General features: G+C 41.4%; 1 protein-coding gene across 2 annotated transcripts in view; it reads left to right on the top strand.

The window, feature by feature from the left end:
- Nucleotides 1–16,825, top strand: part of dcaf12 (DDB1 and CUL4 associated factor 12) — an 82,200-nt gene that overhangs the window by 18,497 nt on the left and 46,878 nt on the right. For both annotated transcript variants that reach the window (XM_063042058.1, XM_063042059.1), the window contains one exon: nt 12,260–12,514. In XM_063042058.1, coding sequence (XP_062898128.1) covers nt 12,260–12,514 — 255 coding nt within the window. The remainder of the gene's footprint in view (nt 1–12,259; nt 12,515–16,825) is intronic.

The following is a 16,825-nucleotide window of genomic DNA, read 5'->3' on the forward strand; positions in this document are numbered from 1 at the left end:
TACTTGATTGTCTTGTTTAATGTAGTAAACATCATAATTGAATATTTATGCTTAAATTTTGCTAGTAAATTAAACTTGCACAACTTATTTTGGTCAGACAATAAGCAATAGTCCATTCACATGGTTGTAATACTGGCTACTTGTGGGAATATTTCAGTTGCTTGAACACTGGTTTGAGAAGAGTTATAAAATTATCAGCATTGAAATGTTTGTTGAGTTGTGATGGATAGCAGAGCAATTTTTCAGCAAACTTAGTGCAGCAGCCTTCATTAGAAATGTACATTGATAATCCTGCACAAATGTAAATGTGGAGCAAAGGTATTGGATTACTGCAACAAAAGTTTAAAACTGAAAGATCTGGCATCAGTAAATACGCAGTGAAAGTGAGTAATATTCACCTGTTATAATTTGGTTATAAGCTAATTGGTTACATGCTATAAAATTGTTGGATAATGTGTGGTATTACTCTTTGAAGGAGGAAATTTGTCATCTTTGGTCCTGGAATTGGAAAATTGAGTTAATGAAGGCAGTGTGACAGTGGTTGAATGACTGGTTGATAAGCAATTGAAGAGCACTGAAGCAATAAAGATTATATGGATGTTTGCTCAAGTTTGGGCATGCTACGTTTGTGCTGGAATGTATGGTGATATTTGTGGGTTTTCCCCCAGCACATTTGGGTATGTTGGTTGTTAACACAAATGATGCATTTCACTGGTATGTTTCAATGTACATTTGATAAATCTGCATTTGTTCATTGGGTTCTTGTAGAAAGAGGTTAAAACCATAATTTGCAAATGGCATTTGTCCACAATGATGTCGATATCACATTATTTGATCTAGTTTACACAGTATATGGAGAGATGTGATTGCACCATCTTTGACAACAAATTTATCTGAATAGGGGAACTTGTCTTACATCTTGTGATGTTATTCATCTTTGTGATGTTATTCATCTTTGTGATGTTATTCATCTTTGTGATGTATCTGTTCAACTCCCCCCCCCCCCATATCATGTACTGTATGTAGTGACAAATTTAGTTTCCTTGTGGGTTGATGTCATTGAGCTATAGTAATTAATTTAAATTGTAATTCTATGCATCTGGGCTAAAATATAGTTTAATACAACAGGCCTTTTAACAAAACTTTTCACGAAAATCATTAACCAATTTCCCCCGGGATCAATAAAGCATGACTATGACATGTTGAATCACATTTATATAATTCATTCCAGGGTGGCCAAAAGAATAAATTAGACTAACTTTGCACGTTCACAATCGTAATATAGAAGTGTGTTTGTGTTGGAGCTATGTTTTAAAAACTTATTTATTCTAAACTTTCCATGACCTTGGATTAAGAGAAATTGGACCTTGCTTCTCCAGCTTGGTTACAAATTTGTGTTGTATTTTTAAGTGTTAAGAGTGCTTCAGCAATTTACTAGAACTGAGCTCAGGACTTTGGATAATCACAAAGTTTCAGGGCAGGCAAGGGGGGGGTGGGCATCATGAGGAACCATTATCGTGTTAACATTTTGGAACGATTCTAAGTTATCTTGCTTATGTCTAATTTCATTATAGTTTAGTATTATTTTGACCCGACTGGTGGTGTAGTGGCATCAGCATCAGACTTCAGGACGAAAGGTCCCAGGTTCAAATCCAGCCAGCCGGCTCCCCTATTTTTAAACAGTGAAGCTACGCTTCCATCTTACAGGAACAGAAATACTTTTTGGAGTGCTAATCCTTAGTGATTGGTGGAAGGAACAGTATTTACTTGGAGCTGTTTGTGTTTTTAAATTTATAAAGCAAAATGAGCTTGTTTCAGCATGAGTCATGGAACTAGGCATACTGTTGTAATAGACTGGTATCCCACTCAATGATATTGGTTCCCTGTATTTATTCAAATTCTAAACTTGTATCCATTTTTCTCACTTAATGCAATTGACTTTGCCTCTATCATTTCAAACTACTATTCTCGGTTGTCTTACTGATATAACATTTTCTAAATTCACGTTGGCACACTGTTTATGTTACTATTAGGTGCATTTGTTCTGGATTTTCCAACGTGAGCAAAGAATTTCATATGAAACTTGCCATTACACTAGAAATAACTTTGTGTATGGAGATGCAAGGGACTACATAAAGTCACGTTATTTTCTTTATTTCATAAACTAAATGTTATAATCAGACTGTCGTATATTAATGAATATTCACTGGACTTGAGGTGGAGCATATTAATGAATTTTGGGTATATAAGATGAATTTGCTTTTATATTCCACTAATGTCTACACTTTGATACAAGGTACTCAATGTTTCTGAATTGATTTGGCGTAAGTTAGTTGGCAAACATGGGTTCACATGAACTGAGCATGTAGCTTAAACATTTGCATATCTTCATTTTGATCAGTTTTGCTGTACTGGTTTCATATGAAATTCTTTACTCACGTGAATGAATCCAGAGCAATAGGATGTAATGCTGCTCAAGTTAGAGGTCAGGCACAGAAGACAAAAGAAAGCCTGCTACTTCACCCTCCCTCCCCCTCATCTTAATACTGGCTGTTTTCCCCCTCTGCTCTGCCCCGATATAAGACCTCAACTCGAAACATCAATATTTCCTTTCATCCCACAGTTTTTGCTTGACCTGTTGAGTTTCTCCACGGTTTGTTTGTTTTTGCTCCAGATTCCAGCATCTACAATTTCTTGTGTCTTCCTGAGGCAATTTATTTTGCTGGAATGGAGAAGTGTCTACGTATGGTTGAAATTATCCTAGTACTGCATATGAGAATTCAATATGCAAGTTAGTTTTTCTAGTGGATGACATGGTGAATGAACCCATGTATGCTACGTTACTTTTTTCTCTCATTTTGCACTAATTTAATTTTTAAATATATTTATTGATTGTAATTCATGTTTTTATTATGTATTGCACTACTGCTTCTCCAAAACAACAAATTTTACGACTTTTGCCATTGATACTAAACCTGATTCTGTTGTGAAAGAATTGACCCTGAGTTATCAGCTGAAAATTTTCATTTGTTTCCAACTCATTTAATTCTTCATTGATAGTCATTGAGTAAGGTTATATTTCCACAAGTTAGAAAGGAAACAAAAATCAAGAAATTTATTGGAGTAATTTTTGAGGCACATGCCTCAAATATTGAGGTCCTGAAACATATTGAGGTCCTGATGTGGTTTGTGAAAGTCTTGGCTAATTTAAAATTGGTGGGCTGCTGTCTTTGGTGATTGAAAGAGCAGGAAATGCAGCCAGATGATAGCTGCTTATTGACAGCCGACAGCCTATTTTTAAGGAAGGTGCAATATTCATGAGGTGAGTTGAAAGTGAGTTTTTGAAGGTTATGTGAGTTTGTCTTTTTGAAGATTCAAAGTACATTTATTAAAGTATGTATGCAGTATTCAACTCTGAGTTTCATCTTCCCATAGACAGCCACAAAACAAAGAAATATAATGGAACCCGTTCAAAGAAAATGTCAAACACCTAATGCGCAAAAGAAAAAAAGGCGTAAATAGTAAAAAATGAGTGAAAAACACAGAATAAAAAACATTAAACCATAGTCATGGATGCAGTCTAGGAATGTTCAGTTCAGATATGACTACAGAGGAACTTGTAGAACCAAGGCACCTTTCCTTCCGGTGGTTGCCCGGTGAAATGCTGATGTAATTCAGTAAATCACTGTCACCAGCATACTTAACAAGATCTAGTGACAGTGGTTTATTATTGTCACATGTACCGTGATAGTTTTGCATACAGTTCATACAAATCAAATCATTCCACTGTGCACTGAAGTAGGACAAGGTAAAACAATAACAATGCAGAATAAAGTGTAAAAGCTACAGAGAAAGAAAGTGTTGCGCAGGTAAACAGTAAAGTATAAGGCCTATTAGGATTGCCAGGAAATGGTCCTCTTCACTTTAGATAATTTACTTCAGTTCCAACAGGATAATTCTTCCTTACTCCATGCAAATGTTTCTTCCTCAGTTGAAGCAAGATATTTCATACCACCTCAATCTCTCACTGCTTCTTATAGCAGCCTTCCATTTTGACCAGATTTGTTTCATATTCCCCTCAATGTGTGCTCGGCTATTCAGATCTTCAATATTTTTTGTTTGGCTAAATCGTTATTCATTTTAGACTTCTTGAAGGAGAAGCTTACTAAAAGTGGAACATAGAATAGTTCCTTTCACTTTCCAAAGATATGCAGGTTAGTATTTAATTGGTCACAGGGATGTAATCGCGCAGCATGGGTTCATTGGGCTAGAAGGGCTTGTTACTCTAAATAAAATGTTAACATAAGAGTATCAAGGTGCTGGTGAGGAAAGTAAAAGTACAATGTGCAAGTAGGCTGGCTTGAAGCTCATTTAAGAGCTTCTCTAGAAATGTAGAATGGGTAAGATTAACAAAAGTTAATGTGAGTTCCCTACAGACCTAGGCTGGTAAAGTTACATTAAAGAATAAGGACGCTGCATAAAAATCAAATATTTTGTTCCTTTGATGTATAGAAGGACACAGAACTACCTGAAATGGTAGGGTGTGTGTAGAGATAAATGTGTATGCATGTATATCCATCCCTCTGTACATCAAAGGAACAAAATATTTGATTTTTAAAGTGTCCTTATTCTTTAATGAAACGTGTGTGTGTGTGTGTATATATATATATATATATATATATATATAGTGTGTATCTATAAAAATAATATGTGAGGAAAGAGAGAACCAGCGCCTACACATCTCCATTCCCCACCAGGTACTCGCATGGGTCCCCAGCTATACATGCCATTTTGTCGGCTACGTGGGGTTGGTCTATTTTCCAAGCCTACACCAGTGTCACTCCCCCACTTTTCCTTCGCTACATCAGTAACTGCATTGCTGCTGCTTCTTGCACCCATGCTGAGCTTGTCGGCTTCCTCATCTTTGCCTCCAACTTCCACCCTGCACTCAAATTTACCTGGTCCATTTCCAACACCTCCCTCCCCTTTCTCAATTTCTCTATCTCTGTCTCTGGAGACAGCTTGCCCACTGTCTATTACAAACCCACAGCTACCTGGACTATACCTCTTCCCATACTGTTACTTGTAAAAATGCCAACCCTTTCTGTCAATTCCTCCACTGCATCTACTCTCAGGAGGAGGCTTTTCATTACAGAACGAATGCAGGGATCACTCCCTACGCAACTTCCTTGTCCATTTGTCCTTCCCCACTGATCTCCCTCCTGGCACTTATCCTTGCAAGCATAACAAGTGTTGCATCTGCCCCTCCACCACCTCCCTCACTACCATTCAGGGCTCCAAACAGACCTTACAGGTGAGGTGACACTTCACCTGTGAATCTGTTGGAGTCATCTATTGTATCTGGTGCTCCCAATATGACCTCTTGTATATCGGTGAGACCCAGCGTAGATTAGGAGACTGTTTCGAGCAGCTACACTCCATCTGCCAAAAAAGCGGGATTTCCATTTTAATTCCATTTCTCATTCCCATTTGGACGTGGCACTCCGTGGCTGCCTCTACTGTTGCAATGAAGCCACACTCAGGTTAGAGGAACAGCATCTTGTATTCCATCTAGGTGGCCTCCAATTTCATGTAATGAACTTTGATTTCCCAAACTTCTGGTACTCCAACCCCCACCCCTTCTCTATCTCCTTTTCCTCCTCTCACCTTATCTCCTTGCCTGCCCATCATCTCTGGTGCTCCTCCCCTTTTTTCTTTCTTCTATGGCCTTTTGTCATCCAGTAGACTCTCCCTTTTCCAGCCCTGTATCTCTTTCACCAATCAACTTCTCAGTTCTCTACTTCACCCCTTCCCCCTCCGGGTTTCACCTATCACCTTGTGTTTCTTCTTCCCCTCCCCCCACCTTCTGACTCTTGACACCTCATCATTTTTTCTCCAATCCTGCTGAAGAATCTCAGCCCAAAACTTTGAATGTACTGTTTTCCATTAATGCTACCTGGCCTGCTGAGTTCTTCTAGCATTTTATGTGTACTGCCATCTGCCAAGTTATTTTAACTGTTCATTTTGCATCTGTTCATTGCTGGCATATTCTAGTAATGAGAGTCAACTTCAGTTATTGGCTATTACCCTTCATACAAATCTCAATGATTCTCTGTACTTTCAACCCATCTGTCTAATTTAAAAGTAGACATCTTTACTGACTGTATATGAATATTAACACAAACCTTTATAAAACACCAATCTACCAACTGTATCTCTAACTTGTGACACAATGCTACATTCCATTGCTCTTTTTTCAGTAGTCTCTTGTGTTTTTTTTATGTAAACAAATGTGTTCTTTTGAAAGAACTTTAATTTTTTTTTCCACATTTGTACGTGGTCTATCAGCAGCGTTGACAGAGCTTTACCAAGAGGGATTTCTTGCAGGTCGGCAGCGGTTATATAAAAAGGGAGCTTTGAGAGTGTTTGTCCATTGTACATGGCCTATCAGCAGCTATAACCGGAGCACCAGTCATGAGTTAAATAGCAGGGAAGGTTCAGGCATAAAAGGGAGTCATTGACGGAGTGATCTGATGCAGAGTGGTAGGGCTTTGGCTCATTCGGGCTTCGACGATAACGGGTCGAGGCGAGGTGAGGAATAGAAACAGGAAGTATGTCTGTGAGGCCTCCTGGACGGCCACATCTACAGCAGGTGCATCAAGCTGCACTACTTAGGGACCAGGTTAGGGAACTGGAGATGCAGCTTCATCTGGTCAGGGGAGGTGAGGAGGTGATAGAGAGGAGCAATAGGCAAGTAGTCACACCGGGGGCTTGGGAGACAGATAAGTGGGTAACAGTCAGGTGAGGGAAGGGCAAGGGTCAGATACTAGGGACTACCCCTGTGGCTGTCGCCCTTAACAAGTACTGTTGGGGGGGGACAGCCTACCTGGGGAAAGCAACAGTGGCTCAGAAGGGTGGGGAAAGGAAGAAGACAGCAGTAATAGGGGACTCTATAGTTAGGGGGTCAGACAGATGATTCTGTGGACACAGGAAAGAAATGCCGATGGGTAGTGCCAGGGTCCAGGATACTTCTGATCGTGACAACAATATCTTGAAGTGGGAAGGAGAACAGCCAGAGGTCGTGGTACATATTGGTACCAACGACATAGGTAAGAAAAGGGAGGAGGTCCTGAAAACAGACTACAGGGAGTTAGGAAGGAATTTGAGGAGAAGGACCTCAAAGATAGTAATCTCGGGATTCCTGCCTGTGCCACGCGACAGTGAGTATAGGAATAGAGGGCGGTGGAGGATAAATGTGTGGCTGAGGGATTGGAGCAGGGGGCAGGGATTCAGATTTCTGTGCAATTGGGACCTCTTCTGGGGCAGGCGTGACCTGTACAAAAAGGACAGGTTGCACTTGAATCCAAGGGGGGACCAATATCCTGGCAGGGAGGTTTGCTAAGGCTATTGGAGAGAATAAACTAGAATTGCTGGGGGGTGGGAACTGAACTGAAAACACGGAGAAAGGGGCAGTTGGTTCACAGAGAGAAAGCTTGGAGACAGTGTGAGAGGGAGGATAGACAGGTGATAGAGAAGGGATACGCTGAGGCCAGTGGTTTGAGATGTGTATTTTAATGCAAGAAGCATCATGAACAAAGCAGATGAGCTTAGAGCATAGATCAGTACTTGGAACTATAATGATGTGGCCATTACAGAGACTTGGATGGCTCAGGCATGAGTGGTTACTTCAAGTCCCAGGCGTTTGATGTTTCAGAAGGACAGGGAGAGAGGTAAAAGAGGTGGGGGTGCGGCACTGCTGATCAGAGATGGTGTCATGGCTGCAGAAAAGAAGGAAGTCATGGAGGGATTGACTACTGAGTCTCTGGGTGGAAGTTAGGAACAGGAAGGGGTCAGTAACTCTACTGGGTATTTTTTTTATTGGCCAGCCAATGGTAACAGGGACATCGAGGAGCAGATAAGGAGACAGACTCTGGGAAAGTGTACTAATAACAGGGTTGTCGTGTGGGCAATTTTAGTTTACTTTATTGTCGCCAAACAATTGATATTAGAACATACAATCATTACAGCAATATTTGATTCTGCGCTTCGCGCTCCCTGGAGTACAAATCGATAGTAAATAGTAAAAATTTAAATTATAAATAATAAATAGAAAATAGAAAAGGGAAAGTAAGGTAGTGCAAAAAACCGAGAGGCAGGTCCGGATATTTGGAGGGTAAGGCCCAGATCCGGTTCAGGATCCGTTCAGCAGTCTTATCACAGTTGGAAAGAAGCTGTTCCCAAATCTGGCCGTACGAGATCTTCAAGCTCCTGAGCATTCTCCCAGAGGGAAGAGGGACGAAAAGTGTGTTGTCTGGGTGGGTCGTGTCCTTGATTATCCTGGCAGCACTGCTCCGACAGCGTGCGGTGTAAAGTGAGTCCAAGGACAGAAGATTGGTTTGTGTGATGTGCTGGGCTGTGTTTACAATCTTCTGCAGCTTCTTCCGGTCTTGGACAGGACAACTTCCATACCAGGTTGTGATGCACCCCAGAAGAATGCTTTCTACAGTGCATCTATAAAAATTAGTGAGGGTTTTGGAGGACAGGCCAAATTTCTTTAGCTTTCTCAAGAAGTAAAGGTGCTGGTGGGCCTTCTTGGCAGTGGACTCTGCTTGGTTGGACCAAGTCAAGTCATTTGTGATATTGACCCGAGGAACTTAAAGCTTTTGACCTGTTCCACTTGTGCACCACCAATGTAAATGGGGTCGTGCGGTCCGCTACTCCTTCTGAAGTCAACAACCAATTCCTTTGTCTTGCTGGCGTTGAGGGATAGGTTATTGTTTTCACACCATATATTGATTGGCATCTCCCTAGAGCAAGGGGTTTAGATGGGGTGGTATTTGTTAGGTGTGTTCAGGAAGGTTTCCTGACATAATATATAGATGAGCCTACAAGAGGAGAGGCTGTACTTGATCTGGTATTTGGAAATGAACCTGGTCCGGTGTCAGGTCTTTCAGTGGGAGAGCATTTTGGAGATGGTGATCACAATTCTATTTCCTTTACCATAGCATTGGAGAGGGATAGGAACAGAGAAGTTAGGAAAGCATTTAATTGGAGTAAGGGGAAATTTGAAGCTATCAGGCAGGAACTTGGAAGCAAAAATTGGGAAGAGATGTTCTTAGGGAAATGTACAGCAGAAATGCGGCAAATGTTTGGGGATATTTGCGTAGTGTTCTGCATAGATCTGTTCCTTTGAGACAAGGCAAGGATAATAGGGTACAGGAACTGTGGTGTACAAAGACTGTTGAAAATCTAGTCAAAAAGAAAAGAAAAGCTTACAAAAGTTTCAAAAAACTAGGTAATGATTGAGATCTAGAAGATTAAAAGGCTAGCAGGAAGGAGTTTAAGAATGAAATTAAGAAAGCCAGAAGGGGGGCCAGCTGGTGGCGCAACGACATCGGCGCTGGACCCGGGAGTGGAAGTTCCCGGGTTCGAAACTAATCGGGTCTGCTCCCGAGTACGCTTTCCATCCGTGCTGGGTTGAGTGTCGAGATCGCAACTCGACCTCGTACAATAAAGGGAAAATACTGCGAAAATGTCTGTGTGAGGAGTGGAGCGCCTCTCTGTCTCTGTCTCTCTCCACGCCTTGTAAAAACCATGAAAAATGACATCACGGACAGACGCACGCACGGATGCGCAGACACATGCCAAAAAAAAGGAAGATCAGAAGGGGCCATGAGAAGGCCTTGGCGGGCAGGATTAAGGAAAACCCCAAGGCATTCTCCAAGTATGTGAAGAGCAAGAGGATAAGACGTGAGAGAACAGGACCAATCAAGTCTGACAGTGGGGGAGTGGGTATGGAACCGAAGGAGAAAGCAGAGGTACTTAGTGAATACTTTCCTTCAGTATTCACTATGGAAAAGGATTTTGGCGATTGTAGGGATGATTTACAGCAGATTGAAAAGCTTGAGCATATAGACATTAAGAAAGAGAATGTGCTGGAGCTTTTGGAAAGCATCAAGTTGGATAAGCCTCAGGGACCAAGCGAGATGTACCCCAAGGTACTGTGGAGGTAAGGGAGGAGATTGCTGAGCCTCTGGCAATGATCTTTGCCTCATCAATGGGGACGGGGTGGGGGGGGGGAGTTCCGGAGGATTGGTGGGTTGCAGATATTGTTCCCTTATTCAAGAAAGCCCAGGAAATTGTAGACCAGTGAGTCTTGCTTCAGTGGTTGGTAAGTTGATGGAGAAGATCCTGAGAGGCAGGATTTATGAACATTGGAGAGGCGTTAACATGATTAGGAATAGTCAAGCATGGCTTTGTTAAAGGCAAGCTGTGCCTTATGAGCCTGATTGAATTTTTTGAGGATGTGACTAAACACGGTGATGAAGATAGAGCAGTAGATGTATACGGATTTCAGCAAGGCATTTGATAAGGTACCCCAAGCAAGGCTTGTTGAGAAAGTAAGGAGGCATGAGATCTAAGGGAACATTGCTTTGTGGATCCAGAACTGGCTTGCCCACAGAAGGCAAAGAGTGGTTATAGATGGGCCATATTCTGCATGGAAGTTGGTCACCAGTGGAGTGCATCAGGGATCTGTTCTGGGACCCCTTCTCTTCATGATTTTTAATAAATGACCTGGATGAGGAAGTGGAGGGATGGCTTAGTAAATTTGCTGATCACACAAAGGTTAGGGGTGTTGTGGATTGTGTGGAGGGCTGTGAGAGGTTACAGCGGGACATTGATAGGATGCAAAACTGGCCTGAGAAGTGACAGATGGAGTTCAACCCAGATAAGTGTGAGGTGGTTTATTTTGGTAGGTCAAATACGATGGCAGAATATAGTATTAATGGTAAGACTCTTGGCAGTGTGGAGGATTAGAAGGATCTTGGGTCCGAGTCCATAGGATACTCAAAGCTGCTGCGCAGGTTGATTCTGTGGTTAAGAAGGCATACGGCACATTGGCCTTCATCAACTGTGGGAATGAGTTTAAGAGCCCAGAGGTAATGTTACAGCTGTATAGGACCCTGGTCAGACTCTGCTTGGAGTACTGTGCTCAATTCTGGTCATTTCACTACAGGAAGGATGTGGAAACTATAGAAAGGGTGCAGAGGAGATTTACAAGGATGTTGCCTGGATTGGGAAGCATGCCTTAGGAGAATAGGGTTAAGTGAACTCAGCCTTTTCTCCTTGGAGCAACAGATGATGAAGGGTGACCTGATAGAGGTGTAGAAGATGAAGAGCATTGATTGTGTTGATAGTCAGAAGCTTTTTCCCAGGGCTGAAATGGCTAACATGAGAGAGTATAGTTTTAAGGTGCTTGGAAGTAGGTACAGAGGAGATGTCAGGGGTAAGTTTTTTTAAGCAGAGAGTGGTGAGTGTGTAGAATGGGCTGCCAGTGATGGTGGTGGAGGCGGATGTGTTGGGGTCTTTTAAGAGATTCCTGGATAGGTACATGGAGCTTAGAAAAATAGAGGGCTATGGGTAACTGAGCTAATTTCTAAAGTAAGTATATGTTCAGCATAGCATTGTGGGCCAAGGGGGCCTGTATTGTGCTGTAGTTTTTCTATGTTTTGAAATTTGTAATCTTGGACACGGTAGACTGTAAAGGATATGGAGTAGGTAGATTTAGAAGAAATTGTGATTTGAGGTCTTTGAATAACTGATGAAAGTCAAGCAGAATTATGTTTTTCTTTCAAATGTTGCAGATGTGATGTCATTTAAACAGGTTAAAAATGAAACGACAATTCTGCAATTTTATGGACACCCTGTAACTTTCATTTAAACACTGCTCTTAAACATAATTTTAAAGAAATGAAAGCTACTCTGATCATTTCCATTAAGCTAGTATGATTAATTCTTACAATATTTATGCTGATGAAAATCATGGACGTGAATTATTTTTTTGTTATCGTTTACAATCCTGACTGTGAACTGAGGTATAATATTTTGACAGACGTAAGGAGTAAAGAGGTGTATCGTTGAGCATTATCCTTTTTGAAAAGTTATCTCTTGTCAAGTACTGGTGGAGTCTGCACCTCCACAGATTCTGCAGTGCCTTTTGAAGTGAAGCTTAATGTTTTTATTCTAATTATTCAAATTATTTCTAAGACTTAAGGGGGAAAGTATATATTTTAAAATTTGATGTGCACCACTACTTTGATGCCTTGCAGTCTTACAATCACAGTGTCCTTTAAGAGTAGTGATGACTTTGTTTTCTGTCTGTAGGGGAAAATGTTATCTCTATAAGAAAAACTTATTTTAACCAAAAAATTGACCCTGTAAATAAGTTAGCTAATTTTTTACTCTATTCCTTCAACAGTGCAGCCAGGATCAAACACTCCGTAAGAAAAAGAAGCTACCGCTTGTGAAGAAGTCCTTTGTCTGTTACCTCACAGGTCAGCAGATTAAGCTTCAGAATGAGCAGAGCTACCAACAAGCACTGCGTGGCTATGCGGCTCACAGGCTACCTGCCCTCCTGAAGGAGAAAGAGTTCCATTTAGGAACACTGAACAAGGTGTTTGCATCCCAGTGGCTGAACCATCGGCAAGTGGTGTGTGGGACAAAATGTAATACGGTGAGTAGAATATTTTTAAATAACTGCTCAAAGCCCTTGCCTGTTAACTTTTTGGAAATGTTTCAATAATTATTTGGGTTATGACTTCAAAATTTGAGATGAAATATTGGAATATATTAAATCCCCTTTTACTTTCAAAAAGATTAAAACTTAACAGTAAATTGGGGTTTCTCTATCAAGTGCACCTTGAACTTGTCTTTGGGTGCTCTAAGTGAAATTTTGTTGTCTGAATTCTTTAACCAGCTCTGTAAATGTGTAGCATTTCAGGATTGAACAGTAAACCCTTCATCACTTTGTGTCAGCTTGCTGGATTTATGAAATGCATTCATAATCTGCTGTGTGGATATACAGGTTTCCCCCGCCATCCGAAGGTGGAGCGTTCCTATGAAACGGTTCGTAAACCGGAATGTCGTAAAGTGAAGAAGCAATTACCATTTATTTATATGGGAAAAATTTGTGAGCATTCGCAGACCCAAAAAATAAACCTACCAAATCATGCCAAATAACACAAAACCTAAAATAACAGTAACATATAGTAAAAGCAGGAATGATATGATAAATACAGCCTATATAAAGTAGAAATACTTTTCCACAATCATTACTACACTGTTCTTCGTAGTGAAAATCTCACACAAGCGCCATCGGCAGAAACACGCCGCAAGCGCTCTCAGCAGAAACACTCTCTCCAGTAACCTTTAAGCTACGAAGTTGCCAAATCATACCAAATAACACACAAAAATACACAGCCTATATAAAGTAGAAATAATGTATGTACGGTGTAGTATCACTTACCGGAATTGGGAAAACAGCGCCAAGCACGATGATGGTGTATTAGGCTGAGTCGTCGGAGGTTGGGGTGGTGCAGTGGGTCTCCAGCCTCCAGGCTGCCGACCGATACTGATCTGCGAAGCATGCAGTGGTCCAGCGGTAGTTGGGATGCACCCAGCACATCTTTAAGAAGCAATCGCCTCTGATCTGGGCCGAGATTTACATGCCGTGTGGCACCTAAATAATTAGCTTGTTTATTTCGGCTTTTTTCTTAAAGATGTGTTGGGTGCATCCCAGCTACCGCTGCATTCTCCGTGGCAATGTATCGGTCCGTGGCCCGGGGGTTGGGGTGGTGGGACACTGGGGTGCCATCTCATCGTTGATCAGGGCAGGCAGGTCATCATCTTCTATGTCTGCCTGCCTCGATGTTGAAGGTCAAGTTTCGTCGTCTGCTGTGGTTGATGTGGAAGGCTTGAAAAACAACAGTATGCTTGACTGTTTAGCGTTGCGCGTTTTTCTATCATACAGTTCTTTGTAAGCACTCAAACCATCCTGCAAATATGCACTGAACCTACGTTCCCTTTCAAAATTAAAGTCGTACTTTTCTGCAATCATTGCAGTGAAAATCTCATGCAGTTGCTTCATGTTCAGTTCCTGGACGACTTCACTTTCGGTCCATTCGCGCGGCATTCAGTTTCAATTGTTATCCTTTCCTCTTCCAATTGCATCAGTTCTTCATTTATCAGTTCTTGGTCATGGGATGCCAAAACCTCTTCAACATCATCTTCGTCAACTTCCACAAGCCAAACTCACTTTGTCCTTACTTTGTTCACCATGATCGAAACGCTTAATTATGTCTAGTTTTACGCTAAGTGTAACACCCTTACGAGCTCTTTTAGGCTTTTCCAATACCTTAGAACTCATCTTGCTCATAGCTGCTCACAGCCACGTGATTAAGCAATGCCAGCTAGAATGCAGTTCCGGGGGAGGAGCTTGGTTGCTCGGGGCGCACGCTGCCTTTCTTCTTAACAGTGAAAACACCTTCTGTTAGCTAAAACAGGTAACTAATGTAGGTCTTTCGTAACAGCGAGGTTTCGTAAAGCTAATGTTTGAAAAGCAGGGGACACCTGTGCTATAGAATAATACTATGTACTCTGCATTTTATTACGGATTGTAATATGAATTATTCTGTTTATAAATGTGATTTATCTTTGGTTTGCTTGTTCACTGTTCAAAATCTTGTACGATCCTCATGTAAATTAAAAAATAAAATGTTTTTTTCACTCATAACTACCCTGGGAGATCCGAGATTATTAAAAAATATTGCTGTCTCCTGTCCCTTAACAAATTTTTCAGCCGAGTTACCACCATTTGAATGCCTTTGTTTTACAAGTTTATAGGATGTACTTTAGCAAATGCTCACGTGTTTATTGCACTTGATTACTAATCTCCTGTAGCTCCGAGAGCTATCAAAATTATCATCGAAACTCCAGGCCAACCAGACTACATTTGTCGTTGCATCCTTTATGCTGAAGGATGTCCCTTTTGGAACAGTCATTATCCCTCAACTATCAGGATCTTGAACCAGAGGGGATAACAACACTCAACCTCATTTGCCCTATCACTGAACTGTTCCTGTAACCTATGGATTTGCTTTTAATGACAGTTCATCTCATGTTTTCGATATTCATTTATTAATTTTTTTGTATTTGGACAGTTGTGTTGTGCTCACTGATTCTATTGTGGTTATTGGGTTTTCTGAGAATGGCTGCAAGAAAGTGAAACTCAGGATTGTATATGGTGACATATATGTACTTTGATAATAAATTTGCTTTGAACTTTAGTCTTTCAATTCATCCTCATCAGTGGCTAAAACTACAATTAGTGCAGATCGCTAAGAATTTCTTTAAGCATTTATTTTTTTCATTTCCATCGTTCTGTTCATAAGCACTTACAGCAACTGAAGACCAGCTAGATATTCTGTGGATTTGACGAATGCATTTTCCAAGGAGTAATTCAAAGGGTACTAGTAGCTTTTTGTTCCTATTTAAGTGTTTCAAAAAATAGTTAAATAACATGAATTCAATAGTATTGTAAGGAAGTTAGTGCAGTTGGAGACAGGCTAAACTGTTCCTTAAATGCTTGATTTAGTTAAGCACCCCATGATGTAATTTGAAACGAGGGATGAAGCCACACTCAGATTGGAGGAACAACACCTTGTATTCTGTCTGGGTAGCCTCCAACCTGATGGCATGAACATTGACTTCTCTAACTTCTGTAATGCCCCTCCTCCTCCCATTCCCCATCCATTATTTATTATATACAGGTGTCCCCTGCTTTTCGAACGTTCGCTTTACGAAACCTCACTGTTACGAAAGACCTACATTAGTTACCTGTTTTCGCTAACTGAAGGTGTTTTCACTGTTACGAAGAAAGGCAGCGCGCACCCCGAGCAGCCGCTCTCCCCCCGGATTCGGAACGGCATTCTCGCTAGCATTGCTTAAACACGTGACTGTGAGCAGCCATTAGCAAGATGAGCTCTAAGGTATCGGAAAAGCCTAAAAGAGCTCGTAAGGGTGTTACACTTAGCGTAAAACTAGACATAATTAAGCGTTTCGATCATGGTGAACGAAGTAAGGACAAAGTGAGTTTGGCTCGTGGAAGCTGACGAAGATGATGTTGAAGAGGTTTTGGCATCCCATGACCAAGAACTGATAGATGAAGAGCTGATGCAATTGGAAGAGGAAAGGATAACAATCGAAACCGAATGAGTAATGATAAACTACAACTTTAATTTTGAAAGGGTACGTAGGTTTAGGGGATATTTGCAAGATGGGTTGAGTCCTTACAAAGAACTGTATGATAGAAAAATGTGCGAGGCTCAGCAGTCAAGCAAGCCTTCCACATCAGCCACAGCAGACGACGAACCTCGACCTTCAACATCGAGGCGGGCAGTCATAGAAGATGAGCTGCCTGCCCTAATGGAAACAGTTGATGATGAGATGACACCCCAGTGTCCCACCACCCCATCCCCCAGGCCGCGGACAGATACCGATTCGCGGAGAATGAAGCGGTAGCCGGGAGGCACACAGCACATCTTTAAGAAAAACGACGAAATAAACAAGCTAATTAATTAGGTGCCGCTCGGCACATAAATGTCGGCCCAGATCAGAGGCGATTGCCGATTGCGTCGCCTCTGATCTGGGCCGACATCTATGTGCCGGGCAGCATCTAATTAATTAGCATGTATATTTCGGCTTTTTTCTTAAAGATGTGCTGTGTGCTTCCTGGCTACCGCTGTACCCCTGCATGCTTCGCGGTTCGGTATCGGTGGGGGCCACTGCACCACCCAAACCTGCGACGACTCAGTCTAACATACCACCATCAGTGTGCTCTGCGCTGTCTTCCTGATTCCGGTAAGTGATACTACACTGTACATACATTATTTCTATTTTATATCGGCTGTGTATTTTTATGTGTTATTTGGTATGATTTGGTAGCTTCATAACTTAAAGGTTACTGGAGAGAGTGTTTTTGCCAACA

The sequence above is a fragment of the Mobula hypostoma genome, chromosome 3 (genome assembly GCF_963921235.1).
Source record: "Mobula hypostoma chromosome 3, sMobHyp1.1, whole genome shotgun sequence".
Taxonomy (NCBI): domain Eukaryota; kingdom Metazoa; phylum Chordata; class Chondrichthyes; order Myliobatiformes; family Myliobatidae; genus Mobula; species Mobula hypostoma.